The sequence below is a fragment of the Ranitomeya variabilis genome, chromosome 3 (assembly GCF_051348905.1).
Source record: "Ranitomeya variabilis isolate aRanVar5 chromosome 3, aRanVar5.hap1, whole genome shotgun sequence".
Classification (NCBI taxonomy): Eukaryota; Metazoa; Chordata; class Amphibia; order Anura; family Dendrobatidae; genus Ranitomeya; species Ranitomeya variabilis.
In genome coordinates this window covers 620,511,147-620,528,528 of record NC_135234.1, presented here as the reverse complement: position 1 = coordinate 620,528,528, position 17,382 = coordinate 620,511,147, and the positions used below count along the sequence as shown (strand labels likewise).

Genomic DNA, 17,382 nt, shown 5'->3' with positions numbered 1-17,382 from the left:
TAAAATATAGAAAAAATAATTATTTTCGTATCGCTTTATTCTCAGGACTATAACTTTTTTATTTTTTTGCTGATAATGTTGTATGGCGGCTTGTTTTTTGCGGGACAAGATGACGTTTTCAGCGGTACCATGGATATTTATATCAGTCTTTTTGATCGCGTGTTATTCCACTTTTTGTTCGGCGGTATGGTAATAAAGCGTTGTTTTTTGCCTCGTTTTTTTTTTTTTTTTCTTACGGTGTTTACTGAAGGGGTTAACTAGTGGGGCAGTTTTATAGGTTGGGTCGTTACGGACGCGGCGATACTAAATATGTGTACTTTTATTGTTTTGTTTTTTTTATTTAGATAAAGAAATGTATTTATGGGAATAATATATTTTTTTTTATTATTATTTATTTAGGATTTTTTTTTTTTTTTTTTTTACACATGTGGAAAAAATTTTTTTTAACTTTTTTACTTTGTCCCAGGGGGGGACATCACAGATCATTGATCTGGCAGTGTGCACAGCACTCTGCCAGATCGACGATCTGCTGTGCAGGGCTGCAGGCTTACCAAGTGTCTGCTCTGAGCAGACACTCGGTAAGCCACCTCCTTCCCTGCAGGACCCGGATGCCGCGGCCATCTTGGATCCGGGACCTGCAGCCAGGAAGGAGGTAGGAGACCCTCGCAGCAACGCGATCACATCGCGTTGCTCCGGGGGTCTCAGGGAAGCCCGCAGGGAGCCCCCTCCCTGCGCGATGCTTCCCTATACCGCCGGTACACTGCGATCATGTTTGATCGCGGTGTGCCGGGGGTTAATGTGCCGGGGGCGGTCCGTGACCGCTCCTGGCACATAGTGCCGGATGTCAGCTGCGATATGCAGCTGACACCCGGCCGCGATCGGCCGCGCTCCCCCCGTGAGCGCCGCTGATCGGTGATGACGTACTATCCCGTCGGCGGTCATACGGGCCCACCCCACCTCGACGGGATAGTACGTCAAATGTCGGGAAGGGGTTAAAGGGATTGTCCGGCCTTCAACTACAAGTCTGCAGTCACTATGACTGACCGCTATTATGCAAACATGTGGTCACATGCCAACTAGACATGCTCAGCCTCGCTCACTGCAACTGTATTGAGGCCAGAGACGTCTGGTCTGAATGTGCCCGGAAGTGTGCAAATCACATACTTGCTGTCACATGACCTCCCGCTCCCAGCAGCGGAGAATCCTGACAGCGTGTAGGGTGGGCGATACATGGAGACCCACACATCTGCAGTGACTGGGGACCTGCAGCATAAGATCACACACTTGCCTTAGGCTACTTTCACACTAGCGTTGTGCACTGCACGTCGCAATGCGTCGTTGTGGAGAAAAAAACGCATCCTGCAAAGTTGTCTGCAGGATGCGGTTTTTCCCCATAGACTAACATTACCGACGCATTGCGACGGTTGCGTCATGTTTTGGCGCACTGTGCGCCGGGACCGCAATTTTCGACCGTGCATGCACGGCCGAAACTCCACCCCCTCCTCCCCGGACCTTACAATGAAGCAGCGTCGGGCGCGACGGTCCCGTACCGACGCTAGTGTGACAGCAGCCTTACAGGTAACTCCAGGGCCAAGCGCAGGGATTTGGGGAATGTCTCCGAGCTTTCATCTTTTCCTGCAGTGATAATGTCATGTACATCCACTGCAACCAATCACAGTGAGGCCTGGGAGACGGAGGCCAGTGATTGGCTGCAGCAACTATCTGGCTGTATGGCACATCAACAATGAGTGACAGTACACAAATCCAGACAAGGACCCCGGCCCGTCACCCTGGGGGATGGGAAATAAACAGGGGGTGCTGTTACTCTATCCATTCTTACTGCGGTGTTATTTAGTAACCTCTCTGACAGCCCCAGTGCCCGGCACTCACCCAGCCCAGCCGGACGCTCCTCTCCTCGGGCTCTTAGGCGGCATGTCAGCTGTGAAGACGAGGGGTGATGCGGGGGACGGACAGCGCCGCGCACTCTGCAGGCTGCACTGTGTACACGGGGCTGTAGCTCTGCCGCTTCCTCCTCAGTTTACACTGCAACCGCGGGAAAATGAATAAAAAAATGACTTCCGGCTGCCTGTTACCAAGCAACACTGTGGGCGGAAGGATAGGGACGTAGTGAGGCTGCGGTGGCCATATTTGATCCGGGCGTCTGCTTCTTCTTCCCTAACTTTATAGATTAATGCTGGGACTCGGCCGTAAAATGTAGATGAATTATCCTCGGAAAAGAAGTCTGTAGGAACAGCCTTCCACCTCTGTGAGGGCAACTGCGGCAGCAATGGAGGAAGCCAGGCAGCTGCAGGGAGGGTGACAGGGCACAGCCGAATAGACCCAACGTGCACTAGCTAGTAGTGATGGGTAAAATGCGATTTTTGGGTGAGCCGACTCTTTTGGATCGGCTCACCAAAAAGAACCGGTTCTTTTGGCTCCCAAAATGGCTCTTCATTTTTTACCTTTGCATTTTAATTTACAGCCAAATTCTGGAATGTTTTAATCCATCATTTTAGCAAAAATCTTCACACATGGCCATTTATGACATAAAAGAGTATAATTTCCAGAATAACCAGATTTTATATTATTTGCTGTAAAAAGTAACAAACACAAAATCAACCTGCAAATCAGCAACAGAATACGACTTTGCACGTAGCCTTACAGTGACACATTTTAGGCCATGTTCACACTGGGCGGAATTGATGGTCTCAAGATGTGATAGCAACTTTAAGAATTGACACATACACTAATTCCAACAGTCTGTCACATAGAGTACAGTTTGTTTTTGTGAACTTTAATGTGAATGGGCAGGCAGGCTTGAGGGCAATGGGGGAGGCTAGGCTGTGAGTACTGCATGCATGCAGCAGGTGGCCGCAACGGGCAGGAGGATGCATTGTCAGTCTCCGCTTTGGGGTTGTGGCTAAATAGGATCAGTGACTGTCTGTGGAACTGGCAAGGAGCCGTTTAAAATTTATATGGCTCCTTGCCAGGAGCCGACTCATATGGTTCACTATAAAGAGCTGGCTCATTCAGGAGCTACCCATCACTACTAGCTAGAGATTGTGCCCTGGAGACTTTGGTCCTTTTTGCCCTATGTATGAAGACTATTAGGCCATGGTCAGACACTATTTGGTCAGTATTTTACCTCAAAATTTGTAAGCCAAAATCATGAGTAGAACAGTCAAACAAAAAGTACAAAAGAAACACATCACCACTTCTGTAGTAATCACCGCTCAAGATTTTGGCACACAAATACCGAGGTAAAAAAAAACAACTGTCCAACTACCGACTGTGTGAACATTGCCTAAAGCGAAGAGATGGGGGCCTGTGGAAAATGTTGCATTTGGGGGCACAAACGTCGCATTACATCACTGGGCACACAGTCCTCTTAAATATGTCGCTTGTAATCCCTGCCTGCCCCAGCTGGGGTGGAGTTGAATTGGTCAGGTATAGTTTACCTCAGACTTTGGCAGAGCAGTGAGTAAGTAGGACGCTGTTTACCACTTTGGTGGACCCTGGAGTTGGTCAGGTATTGTTCAATTTCACACCTTGGTCAGCCAATGTTTACTTATACATCACTAATTTAATAAAATTACTAATACTAACTGCTATTCTCAGGTGAGGAGACCAAGACATTTTGGTTTAACCCCTTGACTGCCAACACATCTTTTAGGCTACTTTCACACTTCTGTTTTTCAGGATACGTCGCAATGCGTCGTTTTGGAGAAAAAACGCATCCTGCAAAGTTGCCCACAGGATGCGCTTTTTCTCCATAGACTTGCATTAGTGACGTATGGCCACTAGTGTTGAGCGATACCGTCCGATACTTGAAAGTATCGGTATCGGAAAGTATCGGCCGATACCGGCAAAGTATCGGATCTAATCCGATACCGATACCCGATACCAATACAAGTCAATGGGACTCATGTATCGGACGGTATTCCTGATGGTTCCCAGGGTCTGAAGGAGAGGAAACTCTCCTTCAGGCCCTGGGAACCATATTAATGTGTAAAATAAAGAATTAAAATAAAAAATATTGCTATACTCACCTCTCCGACGCAGCCTGCACCTTACCGAGGGAACCGGCAGCGTTGTTTGCTTAAAATTCGCACTTTAACTTCCTTACGTGAAGTCCCGGCTTGTGATTGGTCGCGCGCCGCCCATGTGGCCGCGACGCGACCAATCACAGCAAGCCGTGACGTAATTTTAGGTCCTTCAGTATTTTAAAATTACGTTCCGGCGTTGTGATTGGTCGCGTTGCGGTCACATGGGCGACGCGACCAAATCACAAGCCGTGACGTCACGGGAGGCTGGACACGCGCGCATTTTAAAATGCGCGCGTCTCCTGCCTCCCGTGACGTCACGGCTTGTGATTGGTCGCGTCGCCCATGTGACCGCGACGCGACCAATCACGGAAGGAAGGAAAAGCGCGCATTTTAAGCAAAGAACGCTGCCGGTTCCCTCGGTAAGGTGCAGGCTGCGTCGGAGAGGTGAGTATAGCAATATTTTTTATTTTAATTTTTTCTTTTACACATTAATGTTGTTTCGATACCGATACCCGATACCACAAAAGTATCGGATCTCGGTATCGGAATTCCGATACCCGCAAGTATCGGCCGATACCCGATACTTGCGGTATCGGAATGCTCAACACTAATGGCCACACATCGCATCCACCGTGCAACGGATGCGTCGTGTTTTGGCGGCCGGGACGCACAAAAAAAAGTTCAATGTAACTTTTTGTGGGCACCACAGCCGAAACTCCACCCCCTCCTCCCCGTACATTAAAAAACTGCATCCGCTGCCCCCGTTGTGCATTTATTTCACAATGTCCGTCGGGCACCTCCTGATCCCTCCTTACCCTTGGATTCCCCCTTCCTCCTCCCCCTACCCGACTGCTATCGTTTTGTCTCCTTAGGTATACAGTACTTGCATAACGACTATTTCCTTATGTGCTCTTATACATAATAGCTATTCTATACTGACCTTCAGTGTACACAGCGATCATGTGACCTCTTTTGTTGTGACATGTGACCGTTTCCTTGACTACATGATCGGCTCCAGTATACAAAACCTACACATTACTTCTAGGGACATTCTTCCGCTATTTACATTCTGCCTCTTTCTCCTACCTCCGCACGTTATGCTCATTATTATTAGCCGTTCGCTCCTGTTGTCAGTTACCATGACAATCGAGCGCAGCAGAGACCGGAAGTTAGCGTCATACCCTCTGACGCACTTCCGGTTTCGGCCACACGCCTAATCCCGCCCCTTGTCTACTTATACATACCTTCCCTGCACTATGCCAGCAACTAGCGGCGGACACCGCGTTGTGTGGCGTCACAACTCCTAACACATAGGTAAGCTACAAGCTATATTGCTTATCAGTACTCTGGCATCATGGGCACTAGTCCTCATAATTGTATCATATGTACTACAGGTACGCTTCCTTTATGGCACGTCCCACTCATACTCCACAGTATTCTGGGGATCGCAGTACTATTGGTGAGCCATGGCACAGCTCTCTTTCTATAATTACCACTTAATTTACGGTACCACTGATTTTTTATCGCCCTTGTTGTTCCATAGATGCATATATTGTCCTGTGGCCATAATTTATACATTTTACATGGTGAAGCCTTCACCCACAGGGTAAGACCCACATTGTTGTTTTTTAGAATCTGCATTACAGTACCTATACTGATTTATATCCTTTATTATAAACAACAGGTTACCCTATCCTACTCCACCTACAGTAGATGTTTAATCCTGTCGCATATTAATCTACAGATTGTCACTGCCAATAGGTGAGGGGTCTCCTCTTTCATATGGAAACTTACTAGCACGAATTGCTCAACCCTCTCTATGTTAGGCATAAGTAACAGTTATCACATTATCTTTCAGCCACGCCATACCATAATTTGAAATCTATCACCTATAAACAATGCTATCCTCTAAACTAAATCTGGTCAGTATACATACCCGTGATTATAATATGCTATACCATTTACACTGTACACCTAACATTTGGATGTACTTCTTTAATATCGCAGAGCGACCATTACAGTCCTCTTTATGATCCACAAGTATTCCTACATACAAGGATCTACGCTATATCCTGAGACACCTCTCACATCTATCTCTTGAGCAGTCGGGTATATGATAAAATTATTTTTCCTTTCCTTACCTCTCCTACCCTTTGATCCATCACAACTCACTAAATCGTTGTTAGATTTATCTTGTTAGTTCTCCTTTTTTGTTATTTTTTGTAATTTCATTTGATATTGTTGTTGTACAATGTTTAAAAAAAATTTTGTTATGCATTTTCAATTCAGTCTACTGAAGAAGGTCTATGGCAGACCGAAACGTTTAATATATTGAGACTGCTATTTGAAATAAAAAGCATATTCAATACTACCTACATAACCAAGTTGAGTGCCAAGTTTCTTTACTTTATTTACGTCTACTGGTTTGGGGAACCTACCTTGTGCACCAACACAGTAGTGCCACGATATATTTCACTGTCCGTCGGGCCGACGCATGGCGATGGCCCCGTACCGACGGAAGTGTGAAAGTAACCTTAACTGACCAGATATACACTCACTGGCCACTTTATTAGGTACACCTGTCCAACTTCTTGTTAACACTTAATTTCTAATCAGCCAATCACATGGCAGCAACTCAGTGCATTTAGGCATGTAGACATGGTCAAGACAATCTCCTGCAGTTCAAACCGAGCATCAGTATGGGGAAGAAAGGTGATTTGAGTGCCTTTGAACGTGGCATGGTTGTTGGTGCCAGAAGGGCTGGTCTGAGTATTTCAGAAACTGCTGATCTACTGGGATTTTCACGCACAACCATCTCTAGGGTTTACAGAGAATGGTCCGAAAAAGAAAAAAAATCCAGTGAGCGGCAGTTCTGTGGGCGGAAATGCCTTGTTGATGCCAGAGGTCAGAGGAGAATGGGCAGACTGGTTCGAGCTGATAGAAAGGCAACAGTGACTCAAATCGCCACCCGTTACAACCAAGGTAGGCCTAAGAGCATCTCTGAACGCACAGTGCGTCGAACTTTGAGGCAGATGGGCTACAGCAGCAGAAGACCACACCGGGTACCACACCTTTCAGCTAAGAACAGGAAACTGAGGCTACAATTTGTACAAGCTCATCGAAATTGGACAGTAGAAGATTGGAAAAACGTTGCTTGGTCTGATGAGTCTCGATTTCTGCTGCGACATTCGGATGGTAGGGTCAGAATTTGGCGTAAACAACATGAAAGCATGGATCCATCCTGCCTTGTATGGAGCATCTTTGGGATGTGCAGCCGACAAATCTGCGGCAACTGTGTGATGCCATCATGTCAATATGGACCAAAATCTCTGAGGAATGCTTCCAGCACCTTGTTGAATCTATGCCAAGAAGAATTGAGGCAGTTCTGAAGGCAAAAGGGGTCCAACCCGTTACTAGCATGGTGTACCTAATAAAGTGGCCGGTGAGTGTATAAGAGAATAGCCTCCCCATACAGGTGACAGTCCAGCAGCTGTCGGTTGTACACTAGCAGACAACTTGCTGTACCAGCCACGATCAGTGTTTGCACCGTCCAAATCTGTTTAACCCCTTAGGCCGGCCTCACACTAGCGAGTGTTACGGACGTATGAGCGCATAAACTACGTCCGTAAAATACGCATTACACACGGCCCAATGATTCTCTATGGCCCAGCTCCTATCTGCCGTATTTACGCATCCGTAATATACGGTCTTGTACGGCCGTAGAAAATCGCAGCATGCTGCGTTTGTCACCGTATTGCGCAAAAAAAGTCACCAATGAAAGTCTATGGGGGCGAGAAAAATACGGATTCCACACTGACCAACAGTGTGACTTGCGAGAAATACGCAGCGGTGTTAGTGAAAAGCCGGTAATTCAATTGCCGGCTTTTCATTTCTCCTTCCCAAACCCGACATGATGCGAGACATGGTTTACATACAGTAAACCATCTCATATCCCTTTTTTTTTTTTGCATATTCCACACTACTGTTAGTAGTGTGTATGTGCAAAATTTGGGCGCTGTAGCTTGTAAAATAAAGGGTTAAATGGCGGAAAAAAATGGCGTGGGCTCCCGCGCAATTTTCTCCACCAGCGTGGTAAAGCCAGTGACTGAGGGCAGATATTAATAGCCTAGAGAGGGACCATGGTTATTGCCCCCCCCCCCGGCTACAAACATCTGCCCCCAGCCACCCCAGAAAAGGCACATCTGGAAGATGCGCCTATTCTGGCACTTGGCCACTCTCTTCCCACTCCCGTGTAGCAGTGGGATATGGGGTAATGAAGGGTTAATGTCACCTTGCTATTGTAAGGTGACATTAAGCCAGATTAATAATGGAGAGGCGTCAATTATGACACCTATCCATTATTAATCCAATTGTATGAAAGGGTTAAAAAAACACACATTATTAAAAAGTATTTTAACCCTCCGTCAGGGGCAATATGTTTCATAACGAATTTAGGGGCATTGCGCCTGTCCGGCACAGGCTAGAAAATTGGCTATATTTTCCTTTTCTAAAAATGACAATGCTCTAAAAGTGATCAGTTACCTTAATAGGAATGTAATAAATGAGAATACACATAATCAGGTGGAAAAAAAGTTTAATAACCAGAAAAGTAATATGTTTCCATGTCTTGAGCATCCTCCTCACTCTCTCCATCTTGATCTGTATCAGACACATCTGGACATTCTTCCACATCCTCTTCTGAATCAATGTCACTTTCTTCCCCTAAATCTTCTAGCTGTAAGGGGTTTGTCTCATCATCAAGCAGTATATTTTGCACTTGCTCAACATGAAGGCCATTGGACAAGTCAAATATTCTCCTCGCCATTTCAGAAGAAAAGCTGAAGCAAGAGAGAGAATATGTGTTAGGGCGCAATGTGTCTGAGAAGCACAATCTTATTTCTAACAAAACCTTCTATGACAAATCCACAAATTTAACACTAGCTATTCATAAAACAAGCTAAAAAAAACAATTGGGATGAATAAAAACAGCAAATTCTAACCGTCAAAGGTGTGACGCATTCAGGGGCAATGATGTTATGATCCCAATGGCAGAGGATCTCTGATATTCCGGCAAGATAGCAAAAATATAAATACTGCTCTAGGGAGATGGAAACTGGGCTAACCGCATACCTGATCCTGACACAAACAACTAAAAGTAGCCAGTGAACGTGCCTACGTTGGTTCTAGATGTCTCGAGCCAGCCGGAGAACTGACTACCCCTAGAGGGAAAAAATAAGACCTCGCTTGACTCCAGAGAAATTGACCCCCAAAGATATAGAAAGCCCCCAACAAATAATAACGGTGAGGCAAGAGGAAAACACAAAACGTAGAGATGAACTAGATTCAGCAAAGTGAGGCCCAATAGTCTAGATAGCAGAAAATAGATAGTGGACTATGCGGTTAGCAAAAAACCCTACAAAACATCCACGCTGAACATTCAAGAACCCCCACACCGACTGACGGTGTGGAGGGAGAATATCAGCCCCCTAGAGCTTCCAGCGAGTCAAAAATCAAATGTAAAGCAAGCTGGACAAAAACACTGAATAATGCAAATGATCCAAATTGTACAAAACAGACTTAGCTTTTCTTGCATGAGGCAGACTGAAAGGAATCCGGAGGAGAGACCAAATAGGTCTGGATACAACGATGCCAGGCAAGAGACTGAGTCCAGAGGAGACTCAAATAGGAAACAACCGCTGCTTAACGACACAGCTGGAGCTCAGGCCTGCAACAAGACATACCTAACACAATACCGTTAGTGACCACCAGAGGGAGCCCAGAAACACAGTTCACAACAGTACCCCCCCCCCTTGAGGAGGGGTCACCGAACCCTCACCAAGACCCCCAGGGCGATCAGGATGAGCAGCGTGGAAGGCATGAACCAAATCAGCCGCATGAACATCAGAGGCGACAACCCAGGAATTATCCTCCTGACCATAGCCTTTCCACTTAGCTAAATACTGGAGTTTCCGTCTAGAGATACGAGAATCCAGAATCTTCTCCACCACGTACTCCAACTCGCCCTCAACCAAAACCGGGGCAGGAGTTTCAACAGCAGGAACCATAGGCACCACGTACCGCCGCAACAAGGACCTATGGAACACATTATGAATAGCAAAAGACGCTGGAAGGTCCAAGCGAAAAGACACCGGGTTAAGGATTTCCAAAATCTTATAAGGACCGATAAAGTGAGGCTTGAACTTAGGAGAGGAGACTTTCAAAGGAACATGCCGAGAAGACAACCAAACCAAATCCCCAACACGAAGTCGGGGACCCACACCGCGGCGGCGGTTGGCAAACCGCTGGGCCTTGTCTTGTGACAATTTCAAATTGTCCACCACATGGTTCCAAATCCGCTGCAACCTATCCACCACAGAATCAACCCCAGGACAGTCAGAAGGTTCAACCTGACCCGAGGAGAAACGAGGATGAAAACCAGAGTTGCAGAAAAAGGGTGAAACCAAGGTGGCAGAACTAGCCCGATTATTAAGGGCAAACTCGGCCAGTGGCAAAAAAGTAACCCAGTCGTCCTGATCAGCAGAAACAAAACATCTCAAATAAGTCTCTAACGTCTGATTAGTTCGCTCGGTCTGGCCATTAGTCTGAGGATGAAAAGCCGACGAAAAAGACAAATCAATACCCATCTTAGCACAAAAGGATCGCCAGAATCTGGACACAAACTGGGATCCTCTGTCAGATACAATATTCTCAGGGATGCCATGCAAACGAACCACATTCTGAAAGAACAAAGGAACCAAATCAGAGGAGGAAGGCAACTTAGGCAAGGGCACCAAATGGACCATTTTAGAAAAACGATCGCACACCACCCAGATGACAGACATCTTCCGAGACACCGGAAGATCCGAAATGAAATCCATGGAAATGTGCGTCCAAGGCCTCTTTGGGATAGGCAAGGGCAAAAGCAACCCGCTGGCACGATAACAGCAAGGCTTAGCCCGAGCACAAATCCCACAGGACTGCACAAAAGAACGCACATCCCGCGACAAGGAAGGCCACCAAAAGGACCTGGCCACCAAATCTCTGGTACCAAAAATCCCAGGATGTCCCGCCAACACCGAAGAATGAACCTCAGAAATAACTCTGTTGGTCCATCCATCAGGGACAAACAATCTCTCTGGTGGACAACGATCAGGCCTATCAGCCTGAAATTTTTGCAGCCCTCGTCGCAAATCTGGGGAAATGGCAGACAAAATTACTCCTTCTCTGAGAATACCAGCCGGCTCAGAGACTCCCGGAGAATCAGGCACAAAACTCCTAGAAAGTGCATCAGCCTTCACGTTCTTCGAACCAGGCAGGTACGAGACCACAAAGTCAAAACGGGAGAAAAACAACGACCAACGGGCCTGTCTAGGATTCAGGCGCTTGGCAGACTCGAGGTAAATCAGATTTTTATGATCAGTCAAGACCACCACACGATGTCTAGCTCCCTCGAGCCAATGTTGCCACTCCTCAAATGCCCACTTCATGGCCAACAACTCCCGATTACCAACATCGTAGTTCCGCTCAGCAGGCGAAAATTTCCTTGAAAAGAAGGCGCATGGCTTCATCACGGAGCCATCAGAACTTTTCTGCGACAAAACAGCCCCTGCACCAATTTCAGAAGCATCAACTTCAACCTGGAAGGGAAGAGAGACATCCAGCTGGCACAAGACTGGCGCTGAAGTAAACCGACGCTTCAGCTCCCGAAAGGCCTCCACGGCTGCAGGAGACCAATTCGCAACATCAGAACCCTTCTTGGTCATATCCGTCAAAGGTTTAACCACGCTGGAGAAATTAGCGATAAAACGACGGTAAAAATTAGCAAAGCCCAAGAACTTCTGCATGCTCTTAACAGACGTGGGCTGAGTCCAGTCATGAATGGCACGGACCTTAACTGGGTCCATCTCCACAGTAGAAGGGGAAAAAATAAAACCCAAAAAAGAAACCTTCTGTACCCCAAAGATACATTTTGAGCCCTTCACAAATAGAGCATTCTCCCGCAAAACCTGAAACACCATCCTGACCTGGTTCACATGGGACTCCCAATCATCAGAAAAAAAACAAAATATCATCCAGATAAATAATCATAAATTTATCCAGATATTTCCGGAAGATGTCATGCATGAAGGACTGAAACACAGAAGGAGCATTAGATAATCCGAAAGGCATCACCAGGTACTGAAAATGACCCTCAGGCGTATTAAAGGCCGTTTTCCATTCATCTCCCTGCTTTATGCGCACAAGGTTATACGCACCACGAAGATCTATCTTGGTGAACCAACTGGATCCCTTAATCCGAGCAAACAAATCAGACAACAATGGCAAAGGATACTGAAATTTAACAGTGATCTTATTCAGAAGACGATAATCAATACAAGGTCTCAGAGACCCGTCTTTCTTGCCCACAAAAAAAGAATCCTGCACCAAGAGGGGACGAGGATGGGCGAATATGTCCCTTCTCCAAAGACTCCTTTATATAACTCCGCATCGCGGCATGCTCTGGCACAGATAAATTAAAGAGTCGTCCCTTAGGAAACTTACTACCAGGAATCAAATCTATAGCACAATCACAGTCCCTATGAGGAGGAAGGGCACTGGACCTGGCCTCATTAAATACATCCTGAAAGTCTGACAAAAACTCAGGGATCTCAGAAGGAGTAGAAGAAGCAATAGACACCAATGGAGAATCGCCATGAATCCCCTGACACCCCCAACTAGACAGTCATAGCTTTCCAATCTAAAACTGGATTATGTGCCTGTAACCATGGCAGACCCAAAACGACAACATCATGCATTTTATGCAGTACCAGAAAACGAATCACCTCCTGGTGTACAGGAGTCATGCACATGGTCACTTGCGTCCAATACTGAGGTTTATTCTCTGCCAATGGCGTAGAATCAATTCCTCCAAGAGGAATAGGATTTTCCAAAGGCTCCAGGACAAAACCGCAGCGCTTGGCAAACGACAAATCCATCAGACTTAAAGCAGCACCAGAATCCACAAAAACCATAACTGAGTAAGAAGATAATGAACAAATTAAAGTCACAGACAAAATAAACTTAGGCTGAAAAGTACCAATGGCGACAGGATTAACTTTTTTCTTTAAACGTTTAGAGCATGCTGAGATAACATGTGTTGAATCACCACAGTAGAAACACAACCCATTTTGACGTCTATGATTTTGTCGCTCGGCTCTGGTCAGAATTCTGTCACATTGCATAGAATCAGTTGACCGTTCAGACAGCACCGCCAAAGGATTATCAGATTTGCGCTCCCGCAAACGTCGATCAATTTGAATGGTTAGAGCCATTGAATCATTTAGACCTGTAGGGATAGGAAACCCCACCATCACATCTTTAATGGCTTCAGAAAGACCATTTCTGAAATTTGCGGCCAGTGCACACTCATTCCATTGAGTAAGCATGGACCATTTCCGAAATTTTTGGCAATATACCTCAGCTTCGTCTTGACCCTGAGAGATAACTAGCAACATTTTTTCAGCCTGATTTTCAAGATTAGGCTCCTCATAAAGCAAACCAAGTGCCAGAAAAAACGCATCAACATTCACCAATGCAGGATCTCCTGGCGCCAGAGAGAAGGCCCAATCCTGAGGGTCGCCGCGCAAGAAGGAAATAACAATCTTAACTTGCTGAGCGGAATCACCAGAGGAACGAGGTTTCAGAGACAGAAACAATTTACAATTATTCCTAAAATTCAGGAATTTAGATCTATCTCCAAAAAACGGCTCAGGAATAGGTATTTTTGGTTCAGACATAGGGCTATGGATAACAAAATCCTGAATGCTTTGCACCCTAGCAGCAAGCTGATCCACACTAGAAGTCAGAGTCTGGACATTCATATCTGCAGCAGAGTTTCAGCCACTCAGAGAAAAAGGGGATGGAAGAAGCTAGGCAAACTGCAGCAAAAAAAACAAAAAAAAACTCAGAACTTCTTTTTAATCCCGCTTCTGCGATGCATTAAACATTTTCTTATGGCCTGGCATTCTGTTATGATCCCAATGGCAGAGGATCTCTGATATTCCGGCAGGATAGCAAAAATATAAATACTGCTCTAGGGAGATGCAAACTGGGCTAACCGCATACCTGATCCTGACACAAACAACTAAAAGTAGCCGGTGAACGTGCCTACGTTGGTTCTAGACGTCTCGAGCCAGCCGGAGAACTGACTACCCCTAGAGGGAAAAAATAAGACCTCGCTTGCCTCCAGAGAAATTGACCCCCAAAGATATAGAAAGCCCCCAACAAATAATAACTGTGAGGCAAGAGGAAAACACAAACGTAGAGATGAACTAGATTCAGCAAAGTGAGGCCCAATAGTCTAGATAGCAGAAAATAGATAGTGGACTATGCGGTTAGCAAAAAACCCTACAAAACATCCACGCTGAACATTCAAGAACCCCCACACCGACTGACGGTGTGGAGGGAGAATATCAGCCCCCTAGAGCTTCCAGCGAGTCAAAAATCAAATGTAAAGCAAGCTGGACAAAAACACTGAATAATGCAAACGATCCAAATTGTACAAAACAGACTTAGCTTTTCTTGCATGAGGCAGACTGAAAGGAATCCGGAGGAGAGACCAAATAGGTCTGGATACAACGATGCCAGGCAAGAGACTGAGTCCAGAGGAGACTCAAATAGGAAACACCCGCTGCTTAACGACACAGCTGGAGCTCAGGCCTGCAACAAGACATACCTAACACAATACCGTTAGTGACCACCAGAGGGAGCCCAGAAACACAGTTCACAACACAATGAGCCGGAGAAGACAAAACACTGATATCTGATCGCCTGCAGCTCTGCAGCACAAGAGGCTTCTCAGGTTTCACACAGCCTTTAAAGTTAGGAAGGTACTGGGAGGATGGTGTTTCCCAGACAAACCACTCAAAACAGAGAAATGAAACTAAGTGAGCTGTGCCTGTCAGATCAGTTGCCCCTGATGGAGGGTTAATGAAATAAACACACAGGTTTTTTAATATTTTATTGCTCTCTCAATCCACCTGAAGACCCTCGCTCTGAAAAATAATAAACCAACAATATACATACCTTCAGATGATCTGTCACGTCCCACGAAGTAAATCCATCTGAAGGGGTTAAATCATTTTACAGCCAGGAGCTGTGCTAATGCACTCGCTCGTGCCTGTAAACCCCGGGTACTGAAAGGAAAGCAGGATGATCTGTACTTACCTTCAGTTGCGGTGATGCGCCCTCTGCTGGATGTCCTCATGAACTGGAGCCTTGGAAAAGTTCCCACGCTCGAGTTCATATGAGGACATCCAGCAGAGGGCGCATCACCGCAACTCAAGGTAAGTACAGATCATCCTGCTTTCCTTTCAGTACCCGGGGTTTACAGGCACGAGCGAGTGCATTAGTGCAGCTCCTGGCTGTAAAATGATTTAACCCCTTCAGATGGATTTACTTCGTGGGACGTGACAGATCATCTGAAGGTATGTATATTGTTGGTTTATTATTTTTCAGAGCGAGGGTCTTCAGGTGGATTGAGAGAGCAATAAAATATTAAAACAACCTGTGTGTTTATTTCATTAAAATACTTAATGTGTGTGTTTTTTTTAACCCTTTCATACAATTGGATTAATAATGGATAGGTGTCATAATTGACGCCTCTCCATTATTAATCTGGTTTAATGTCACCTTACAATAGCAAGGTGACATTAACCCTTCATTACCCCATATCCCACCACTACACGGGAGTGGGAAGAGAGTGGCCAAGTGCCAGAATAGGTGCATCTTCCAGATGTGCCTTTTCTGGGGTGGCTGGGGGCAGATGTTTGTAGCCAGGGGGGCCAATAACCATGGACCCTCTCTAGGCTATTAATATCTGCCCTCAGTCACTGGCTTTACCACTCTGGCGGAGAAAATTGCGCGGGAGCCCACGCCAATTTTTTCCGCCATTTAACCCTTTATTTTAGCAGCTACAGCGCCCAAATTTTGCACATACACACTACTAACATTAGTAGTGTGGAATATGCAAAAAAAAAGGGGATATGAGATGGTTTACTGTATGTAAACCATGTCTCATATCCTGTCAGGTTTGGGAAGGAGAAATGAAAAGCCGGCAATTGAATTACCGGCTTTTCACATATATCGCGCTGAATTAAATATAAATACAGAATATATATATATATATATATATATATATATATATATATATATATATATATATGTGTCTCAATGACATATATATATATATATATATACACATATACTGTATATATGTTTTAACGAACATTTGAGCACATAAATCCATTAGATGTCGGTTTTGCAAGCCTGCGAGAAAATATCGCAGTACGGATGCCATACGGATTACATACGGAGGATGCCATGCGCAAAATACGCTGACACACCCTGCCTACGGATGACATACGGATCACTATTTTGGGGACTTTTCTGCGTATTACGGCCGTAAAATACGGACCATATTTTGATACGCTGAGTGTGAGGCCGGCCTTAGGCTACTTTCAAACTAGCGTCGTGCACTGCACGTCGCAAAGTGACGTTGCAGCGCACCGACGCATACTGTGCAAGCGCCGCACAATGGGGGCAGCGGATGCTGTTTTTCAACGCATCCGCTGCCCCATTGTGAGGTGCCGGGAGGCGGGGGCGGAGTTCCGGCCGCGCATGCGCGGTCGGAAAAGACGGGAACGACGCACCAAAAAAACGTTACAAGCAACGTTTTTTGGTGGCGACGGTCCGTCGCACGACGGTTGCGACGTGTGGCAAAGCGTCGCTAATGCAAGTCAATGGAGAAAAACCGCATCCTGCAAGCACGTTTGCAGGATGCGTTTTTTCTCCAAAACGACGCATAGCGACGTGCAGTATATGACGCTAGTGTGAAAGTAGCCTTAGATGCTGCTGTCAATAGTGACTACATCATATAAATGGTTAACAGAGTGTGGGGCTTCATCTTTATCCCAGTTGGTGCCCTCAGATCATGATTTTGTGGTCCTGATGTTTGCATTGGCAATTTATGGCCAAATTGCGGCCTTAGGGTATGTGCACACGTTGCGGATTAGGCTTAGGAATTTCTGGTGCGGATTCTGCCTCTCCTGGCAGAAAACGCACCTGCGTTTTTTTGTGCAGTTCCGCAGCGCTTTTTTGGGCATTTTTGCTGCGGTTTTCTTGCGGATTTGCTGCGGTTTTTACCCCTGCGGTTTTCTATAATGGAGTGGGTACAAAAACGCTGCAGATTCACAAAAAAAAAGTGACATGCTACTTCTTCTAAACCGCAGCGTTTCCGCAGCAGATTTTCCGCAAACTGTGCACAGCATTTTTTTTTTCTCATTGATTTACATTGTAC

The 17,382-nt window shown here is 45.8% G+C and overlaps 1 protein-coding gene across 1 annotated transcript in view; it reads right to left on the bottom strand.

The window, feature by feature from the left end:
• Positions 1 to 2,155, bottom strand: part of RB1 (RB transcriptional corepressor 1) — a 373,697-nt gene extending 371,542 nt beyond the window's left edge. Inside the window, exon 1 of the mRNA XM_077297418.1 lies at positions 1,891 to 2,155. Coding sequence (XP_077153533.1) covers positions 1,891 to 1,934 — 44 coding nt within the window. The 5' untranslated portion in view covers positions 1,935 to 2,155. The remainder of the gene's footprint in view (positions 1 to 1,890) is intronic.
• Positions 2,156 to 17,382: the final 15,227 nt, after the last annotated feature.